Source organism: Borostomias antarcticus (assembly GCF_949987555.1).
Source record: "Borostomias antarcticus genome assembly, chromosome: 17".
Lineage (NCBI taxonomy): Eukaryota > Metazoa > Chordata > Actinopteri > Stomiiformes > Stomiidae > Borostomias > Borostomias antarcticus.
This window is the reverse complement of record NC_140250.1, coordinates 19242007-19252006: the sequence shown is the minus strand read 5'-3', so window position 1 is coordinate 19252006 and position 10000 is coordinate 19242007. Positions and strand designations below refer to the sequence as shown.

Sequence of the window (10000 nt, the reverse complement as noted above, 5' to 3'; positions counted from 1 at the left end):
AAGGAAGCCACGAAGCCGAACAGCACGCCGAAGCCCATCCCCCCCAGGCCCACCACGAAGAACTTGGCCACGCCCAGGAACACGTCCACGGGCTCCACCACCGGCATCTCCGCCACAAAGTTAAACATGTTATACAGAACCTGGGGGTTAGGGTAGGGAGGGGAGAGGGAGAGAGAGGGAGGGAGGGAGGGAGGGGGGAGGGAGAGAGAGAGATAAAGTTAAACATGTTGTACAGCACCTGGGGGTTAGGGTTAGGGAGGGGAGAGGGAGAGAGAGAGAGAGGGAGGGAGAGAGAGAGGGAGGGAGAGAGAGGGAGGGAGGGGGGAGGGAGGGAGAGAGATAAAGTTAAACATGTTGTACAGCACCTGGAGAGAGGGAGAGAGAGAGGGAGAGAGAGAGAGAGAGAGGGAGAGAGGGAGAGCTGACCTGGCCATTTCCACTGTGGGTATTCAGATCCTGATTCTAGACCTCTAACTATGGGATAGCTCTGTATAGAGTCTACAGAGTGTATCCTGGTTCTGATTGTGATGCTTAGCCCTATCTGCTAATGTGTTTGCACATATGCATTTTATTTTTCCTGAGTCTTTGTTGACATGTGAACCATGCTCCTTCCCGTTCTGAAACGTGTTCAGTAGCTTGTTGCCCATCTGTGTGCTTCTAGTTCCTTTTGTGATCCGTGCAAAACAAAGTGAGCTCCCGTGATCAGGAGGACATCAGGCTGTGTTTCTCTCTATTCAAACTATTCATACAGGTCAGTCTCATTGACATTATAAGAACACAGACCTTCAGTCCGCTAGTGAGCTAGTATGAGACCATGATGCATTAGACAGCACAGTACACAGCATGCTTAGTCCAGAGACTATAGAGCAGCGGGTTAGGGTTAGGCAGCGGCAGCTCCAGTCTGAATCCCAGAGGTCACCACGCCCAGTCTCGCCCAGTCTCCAGGGTCAATGTTTGTCCTGTCTACATTACAAACAAAGCTCTACTACTGTGGACAAACAAAGGGCTCAACAATCCTCCCACCAGGAGAACACAGCAGGAGAAGGACCGTGAGAGTAGAATGAGTGTGTGTGTGTGTGTGAGTGTGCGCGCGCGTGTGTGTGTGTGTGTGCGCGCGTGTGTGCGTGTGAGTGTGTGTGTGTGAGTGCGCGTGTGTGTGTGTGTGTGCGTGCAGTTAGGGGTCCAGCTGTATTTGTTCTCGCTTCTCTTCTTTCTTATTTTTCTCCCTCAAAGCCGTGCAGCAGAAACCAGGCGTCACTGTAACAGTCAGGTGAGCGTCTCCAGAGCAGCTGTAACAGTCAGGTGAGCGTCTCCAGAGCAGCTGTAACAGTCAGGTGAGCGTCTCCAGAGCAGCTGTAACAGTCAGGTGAGCGTCTCCAGAGCAGCTGTAACAGTCAGGTGAGCGTCTCCAGAGCAGCTGTAACAGTCAGGTGAGCGTCTACAGAGCAGCTGTAACAGTCAGGTGAGTGTCTCCAGAGCAGCTGTAACAGTCAGGTGAGCGTCTCCAGAGCAGCTGTAACAGTCAGGTGAGCGTCTCCAGAGCGTCGTTGGAACAGTCAGGTTAACTTGGGCCAGAGGCAACATTCATTCAGCTTTTTAATCCATCAACTCTTCTACATCTTCACCCGTCTGTCCTATTTTCAACCTCTCATTGGAAACCGCTTGGACGATCACACCACTCTATTTCTTTATGACAATGTTGCATTTAAGTCCATCTGTGTGGATCAAAATAACGCATGTGTTTGTGTACAGTTCATGAAAAGTATCTCTCAAGAACAGATCCAGATAGAACTCTGTTCCACCTCCGTAAGGAAACCTAAATGGTCTCTCTGACCGGAAAAGGGTTCGGTGGAATCATACAGACCTGAAAAGGGTTCTACCTTTTGTCAGAGGGTTCTATTGGATAAATGGTTCTATATACAGTAGCCCCCTGTCCTTAGAGAGTAGAGCCCTCTCTCCCTTAGAGAGTAGAGCCCTCTCTCCCTTAGAGAGTAGAGCCCTCTCTCTCCCTCTCTCTCCCTTAGAGTAGAGCCCTCTCTCTCCCTTAGAGAGTAGAGCCCTCTCTCCCCCTTAGAGAGTAGAGCCCTCTCTCTCCCTTAGAGAGTAGAGCCCTCTCTCTCCCTTAGAGAGTAGAGCCCTCTCTCTCCCTTAGAGAGTAGAGCCCTCTCTCTCCCTTAGAGAGTAGAGCCCTCTCTCTCCCTTAGAGAGTAGAGCCCTCTCTCTCCCTTAGAGTAGAGCCCTCTCTCCCTTAGAGAGTAGAGCCCTCTCTCCCTTAGAGAGTAGAGCCCTCTCTCCCTTAGAGAGTAGAGCCCTCTCTCTCCCTTAGAGAGTAGAGCCCTCTCTCTCCCTTAGAGAGTAGAAACCTCTCTCTCCCTTAGAGAGTAGAGCCCTCTCTCTCCCTCTCTCTCCCTTAGAGAGTAGAGCCCTCTCTCTCACGGACAGACATGTTTTCAGATGAGTGTTGACTCCCCCCACACCCACAGGCAAGAGGGACAAACCGGTTTGGTGACATCTTTGCAAACACACACATACATAGTACACACACACACACATATACATAGTACATACACACACACACACACATACACACAGACACACACAGACACCACACACACAGACACACAGACACACACAGACAGACACAGACACACACAGACACACACACACACAAGCAACAGGTTTTTGGGTGTATGGTGCCTGAGAATGGCAAGATTCCCCAGAACAGAAGCAACTGAAACCTGAGACCGACCAGGGCAGAGAACACAAAACCTGCCAGAGAGGAGCCACGCCCCCTCTCAGAGCCACACCCTCTCAGAGCCACGCCCCCTCCCAGAGCCACACCCCCTCAGGATTATACTCCTGGAAATTACAAAGAACATCCATGTTTACGGCAAATACCACAAGCCTGAGTCAAAAGTGTGTGTGTGTGTCTTATGGCTGAGGTATCTTATTATGGCAACAGTTCAGTAGAATGCCAACTACACCGTCCAGATTAACATCAACATGTAGCTACAAGCCTTTCACTGTGGACCTATGACTCTCTTATACACACACACACACACACACACACATACAAACACACACACACACACAATTTCATTTACATATCAAAAACGTTCCACAAACAATACTCTCTCACGTGACTCTGTATCTCTCTCTCTCTCTCTCAAACGTACACACACGCACGCACACACACACACGTACACACACGCACGCACACACACACACGCACACACACGCACACACGCACGCACGCACGCGGACCCACCACAGTGACAGCGTCGTTGAACAGGCACTCCCCGAAGACCACGATGTAGAGCTGCTCGTTGACGGACACGTCCTCGAACACGCTGAGCACGGCCACCGGGTCCACGGCCGAGATGATGGAGGCGAACAGCAGGTTCTCCTGCAGGTTGATGTCCCCCACGTCGAACGCCTCGATCTGGCAAACAGCGAACAGCGACATGCCGATCCCAATGCTGTTCCACAGGGTTCCCACCACAGCGAACCACAGCACCTGCCAGGCACACACACGCAACCGAAACAAGCGCACAGCTTAGCGTTGCACCTCCCGGCAGACCGGAGGAGGAAGTGCCCCCGACTCCCCGTTCACTAGATACCAACCGCCCCTCAGGACCGCGTCTCACTAGATACCAACCGCCCCTCATGACCGCGTCTCATTAGATACCAACCGCCCCTCACGACTGCGTCTCACTAGATACCAACCGCCCCTCACGACCGCGTCTCACTAGATACCAACCGCCCCCGACTCCCCGTTCACTAGATACCAACCGCCCCTCACGACCGCGTCTCACTAGATACCAACCGCCCCTCACGACCGCGTCTCACTAGATACCAACCGCCCCTCACGACCGCGTCTCACTAGATACCAACCGCCCCTCACGACCGCGTCTCACTAGATACCAACCGCCCCTCAGGACCGCGTCTCACTAGATACCAACCGCCCCTCACGACCGCGTCTCATTAGATACCAACCGCCCCTCACGACCGCGTCTCACTAGATACCAACCGCCCCTCACGACCGCATCTCACTAGATACCAACCGCCCCTCACGACCGCGTCTCATTAGATACCAACCGCCCCTCACGACCGCGTCTCACTAGATACCAACCGCCCCTCACGACCGCGTCTCACTAGATACCAACCGCCCCTCACGACCGCGTCTCACTAGATACCAACCGCCCCTCACGACCGCGTCTCACTAGATACCAACCGCCCCTCACGACCGCGTCTCACTAGATACCAACCGCCCCTCAGGACCGCGTCTCACTAGATACCAACCGCCCCTCACGACCGCGTCTCACTAGATACCAACCGCCCCTCACGACCGCGTCTCACTAGATACCAACCGCCCCTCACGACTGCGTCTCACTAGATACCAACCGCCCCTCACAACCGCGTCTCACTAGATACCAACCGCCCCTCACGACCGCGTCTCACTAGATACCAACCGCCCCTGAGAGATGATGAAGCGCGTCTCTCTTCTGAAATCCGTTAGGACTGATCTGACACAGATGAATCTCAGGGGACGGGGCTTCCGGTCTGGACTGTCTACTACTCTCGATGGAAAGTTGACGGGATATCCGCCCGTTTTTTCCCCAACTTCCTTCAACAGAATTCCAGCACCTGAATTCCAGACGTAGTAGACAGTCTGGGCCGGAAGTCGACTCGTCTGGCTCGCGAGACTAAGGGTTAGGGTTAGACTAAGGGTTAGGGTTAGACTAAGGGTTAGGGTTAGACTTAGACTAAGGGTTAGACTAAGGCCTGACTAATCCAAGAACCCCCCCCCCCCACATGCCCAGCATGTCCCATACCGTGCCGATGTTCTCAAAGAAGGGCTTGGTGGGCATGAAGTAGCCAGAGTCCAGCACGATGGGGGGCAGCATGTAGAGGAAGAACACGTTGGAGCTCAGCACGGCGGGAGGCTCCTCGTGGACCGAGTGCATGATGGCCCCCACTATCAGCCCGATGCTGATCAGCAGGCAGGACTCTGGGACCCACACTGTGATCTTATGGTACACATGGAAACCTGGAGAGAGAGAGAGAGAGGGGGAGGGGAGAGAGAGAGGGGGAGAGGTAGGGAGAGGGGGGGGGGAGGTAGGGAGTGGGGGGGGGGGTAGGGAGATGGGGGGGGGGAGAGAGAGAGAGAGAGAGAGAGAGAGAGGGGGGGGAGAGGTAGGGAGAGAGAGAGGGGGGGAGAGAGAGGGGGGGAGAGAGAGGGGGGGGGGGAGAGAGGGGGGGGGGTAGGGGGAGAGAGAGAAGGGGGGGAGAGAGAGGGGGGGGAGAGAGAGAAGGGGGGGGAGAGAGGGGGGGAGAGAGAGAGAGGGGGGGGGGGAGAGAGAGAGAGGGGGGGGGGGAAGAGAGAGAGAGAGGGGGGGGGGGAGAGAGAGAGAGGGGGGGGGGGAGAGAGAGAGAGAGGGGGGGGGGAGAGAGAGAGAGAGGGGGGGGGGGGAGAGAGGGGGAGAGAGAGAGAGAGGGGGGGGGGGGGAGAGAGAGACGAATGTTGAGTTGTTCTCATCCCAGGCCTCTGTTGTTCTTATCTATCATAGTTTATCAGGTGTGTGTATTTGCGTTTTCTCTTCTTACCGATTTTGGCGAATGACGCCAGCAGCACCCAGAGCGTGATTTCAAACGGCACCTGTATTCGGGGGTAATCCATCGCGAACACCGGTAGGTTCGCCTTCTCCGCGTCGGGGAACGCCTGAGGCCCCCCCGCCGGTTTGACCGGGGGCAGAATGGTGACTCCTCCACCGGGCGGGTTCGGTGGGATTTCCCCGTTTGACCCACATGGCAGCAAACACAGCAGAATCACTCCAAGGACAAGGACAAGGAAACCCACCCTCCGTTTCCCCACAGCTGAGCTCTCCATGACGGGTTAGGATGTGGATGGGTTAGGGTTAGATGGGTTAGGGTTAGATGGGTTAGATGGGTTAGATGGGTTAGATGGGTTAGATGGGTTAGATGGGTTAGGGTTAGATGGGTTAGATGGGTGATCTGAGCACAACTAAGTTCAGGGGAAATTAAGGTCCTTCGTAGCGAGAAGAATCAATCATTCCATCCAGCGTTGCTTAGTAAGTCCAACCCTGAGAACACATCAAGGGCTCAATTGCTGACTTGATAAAGGCCTAATTAAATTGTGAGAAACCTCTTCAATTAATAAAGAAAAGCATCGCTATGCTGTACCTGGGTTAGGGTTATTATACCTGGGTTCAGTCCGGTGCTCTTCAGGCTCGAGCTCACCTCTGCTGCGGTTACCTGCAGCGCGTGCACGTTCATTCCGATAGGGGATGCGCGGCCCCGAGCGAGGCTCTGATTGGTCTAATCCGCTACGCAATCAGAGGAGGGCGGTCCACCTGTGTCTCGGTATTCATGGCAGCATGGGAGTCTGGCTGAGGTGGTTTCGGCTGCTTGTAGACTAGCGGCCCCTGGCTGCAGCTCGAGTTTCAATGGTTTAACGGTCGGGACAGGGAGAGTTAAATAGTGTGTAGTTGCTACGCGCTATACCCTTTGGGCGACATCATTATTTCTACACATTGTAGCCTAATAGACTAGGAATTGTCACTCCTCTGAAGCCCTAGCCTAAGATAGTGAAATAGCCCAGGCCTACTCTGGTTTGCATATAATCTTCCCAATCGTATCCAAACTAGAGGGCTGATGCCTTTGCGCTCCTATGATGGGATGCAGATGTGGGCGCGTGTTAACGCTGGGCTACCACACGGTGGCAGTAGAGATCAAGTTAATGAGTTTCGTTTTATGAAACAAAAAAAAAACATGAATGAAATTATCATCAAACATCATTTGATCATCGGCCAAAGATTGCCACATGAAAAAGGAAAGTATAAGTGCTGTCTTGTCCAGCAGCGGGCTCGTGCCGTGGGGGAGGCTGATTCATTTAGCCCCTCTGATCATCCCCGTCACATCATCCCCTCGCGAGACTGGCTGTCCTCGCGTGACTGGCTGTCCTCGCGTGACTGGCTGTCTGCAGACCAGAGGGAGAGAGGAAGGGGGCGGGCTCTGTCCCCGTGGTGACGGTCTGGTAGGGGAGGAGCTGGGAGTGTGTGACGGGTCTGGTAGGGGGCGGGCTCTGTCCCCGTGGTGACGGGCTGGTAGGGGAGGAGGGAGAGAGGAAGGGGGCGGGCTCTGTCCCCGTGGTGACGGTCTGGTAGGGGGCGGGCTCTGTCCCCGTGGTGACGGGCTGGTAGGGAGGAGGGCGAGTCTCATCATCACCATTACAGACACAGACGAGCCGGAGAGGTGGCCGAGATGCGCATCCATATCAAAGAGACGCGCGCGCGCAGTAGGCAGATTATACTCGCGATGGAATCCTGTCCGACTCATCATGTAAGTGTAACATTTGTAAAGGCCTAAATGAATTTGTCCGATAGCCAAGTGGGCTATTTTAGGTGATATTCGCCCTCAGAGATGCTAGGCTGTAGCCTATATGCTGGTCTAGAGTAGAGAGAAGAGCTCATTGGCCTGAGCCTGATGCTCTTTATCACAGATGTTTGGATGGAGACCTGGGTGCCATAGGAGGAAATAACCGCAATATTTTAAAATGCGTTCTGCTTGTTCATGGCTGTCATTGTGACAACAGGATGCTGCCTAGCAGGGTTTACATAGTGAGCATCGGCAGGAGAGCAGATTGTGTGACGCAATCTTAGTTACTGACCAAGCATCACGCTCATTGGGATTTATGAAGCGGTGTTATTGACAGTAGACTGAACTCTATGACAGTAGCTACAAAACTGGGGGGTTTTCCTCAGCTACTTGCTTCTCGTCGCAGATCGCAGGTAGTTTGTTGACGGCCAGTCTGTTCAAGCAGCACCAGCAAGGCCAAGAACAGGCTGAGACGCACTTCCCTTCCTACTCTGTTATGATATTAATCACTACAGTACATGTTTACTAGACTAGCCTACATGACTCCTACAGCCTGGAGCAAAGATTTTCTCTTATCTCTGACCTATTTTGGCTATAGGCTAGATTATGTGTTTTGAATATAAGATAGATGTCCCTCACTGCATTTACAAAATTATGGATAACAGGGATTAGATTACATATATGTACAGGCACGATCTATATAGCACTTAGTCATGGAGGGGGCTCAATTGAACTCTAGCTTCATCCTATACACGGACAGTTGTGTGTGTGTGTGTGTGTGTGTGTGTGTGTGTTATGGAGGCTGACTGCTGAAATCCGTTGACCCTTAGGGCAAGATCTCTTAACCCCCTGGGCCCTTAAAGGACCATACCGGTCTAAATATGGTTTGATCTCCTGAAACTAGTCACCCAACGTATATCAAATTACTGCAATACATTTTCCGAAGCAAAGCTCAGAGATATTTGCAATTATTTTAAACTAACCGGAGCGAGTTTGTCAACGAAACGAGGGAACAATTAAAAAATAGGTTTTAAAGCCATCACATTCAACTTTTGAAATGTAAGTAAAACGCGCAAATAAAAGTATCTTTTAACGTGAGCTTTGCTTTGGAAAATGGATTGCGTTAATGTGATAAAAGCTGGGTGAGTAGTTTAAGGAGAGGCCGGTATGGTCCTTCCCTCTACTGGGTGAGTAGTTGAAGGAGAGGCCGGTATGGTCCTTCCCTCTACTGGGGGAGTAGTTGAAGGAGAGGCCGGTATGGTCCTTCCCTCTACTGGGGGAGTAGTTGAAGGAGAGGGCCGGTATGGTCCTTCCCTCTACTGGGGGAGTAGTTGAAGGAGAGGCCGGTATGGTCCTTCCCTCTACTGGGGGAGTAGTTGAAGGAGAGGCCGGTATGGTCCTTCCCTCTACTGGGGGAGTAGTTGAAGGAGAGGCCGGTATGGTCCTTCCCTCTACATGGCCGTGTTAGCATCAGGATCCTCAAGGGTCACTGTGTGTGACTGAAAGCTTTCTTGTACATGATTATGAGTGTGTGTGTGTTTCTGTATGTGTGTTTTTGTGTGTGTGTGTGTGTGTGTGTGTGTGTGTGTGTGTGTCTGTCTGTCATCACCCAAGAATCATCACAGTCACAGTAACAACAAGATTATTTGTCAATTTCTTCCTCATTGTATGTCAGGGTAAGATGTACACACACACACACACACACACAAACATATATATATATATATATTTTCTTGTCCTAAGACATTCTCAGATAGACACACACACACACACACACACACACACACATGTGCTGTGTGTGTTCATTGTCATCATTGAGTTTTGTAGTGTGTACTAGTATCACTACAAGGTCTTGATTCTGGTCTCTGAGTATCTATCAATTAAGACTGAAGCTCCAAACCCTGAACATGTCTCAGGACGAGAAGGTACGAGAGTAGGAAGCCATGACAGGCTTGACTCACAGTGATTGGTCAGACCAGCAGGGTTAGGGTTAGGGTTGATTCACAGTGATTGGTCAGACCAGCAGGGTTAGGGTTAGGCTTGACTCACAGTGATTGGTCAGACCAGCAGGGTTAGGGTTAGGGTTGACTCACAGTGATTGGTCAGACCAGCCGCGCTGCGCTGTATTCTAACTCCGCCCCTCAGCTCCTTGGATCAATTCAACTGATTGATTAGATATGAACCCCAGGAGGTGGGAAACCAGTCACCTCGTTAATGAGGCTACTGCACACTGCCCCCCCCCCCCCCACACACACACACACTCTCTCACAAACACACACACACACTCTCTCTCACACACATCACACACACACACTCTCTCTCACACACACACACTCTCTCTCACACACACACACACACACACACTCTCTCTCACACACACACACACACACACACACTCTCTCACACACACACACACACACACTCTCTCTCACACACACACACACACACACACTCTCTCACAAACACACACACACACTCTCTCTCACACACACACACACACACTCTCTCTCTCACACACACACACACACACTCTCTCACAAACACACACACACACTCTCTCTCACACACACACACACACTCTCTCACACAAACACACACACAC

The 10000-nt window shown here is 52.3% G+C and overlaps 1 protein-coding gene across 1 annotated transcript in view; it reads right to left on the bottom strand.

Moving 5' to 3' along the window:
* slc9a2 (solute carrier family 9 member 2) overlaps positions 1-6297 on the bottom strand; it is a gene marked incomplete at both ends in the record, with an annotated part of 19322 nt that extends 13025 nt beyond the window's left edge. Inside the window, 5 exons of the mRNA XM_084452056.1 lie at positions 1-140; positions 3269-3517; positions 4836-5050; positions 5608-5832; positions 6225-6297. The exon at positions 1-140 is cut by the window's left edge and continues 111 nt beyond it. Coding sequence (XP_084308182.1) covers positions 1-140; positions 3269-3517; positions 4836-5050; positions 5608-5832; positions 6225-6297 — 902 coding nt within the window. The remainder of the gene's footprint in view (positions 141-3268; positions 3518-4835; positions 5051-5607; positions 5833-6224) is intronic.
* Positions 6298-10000: the final 3703 nt, after the last annotated feature.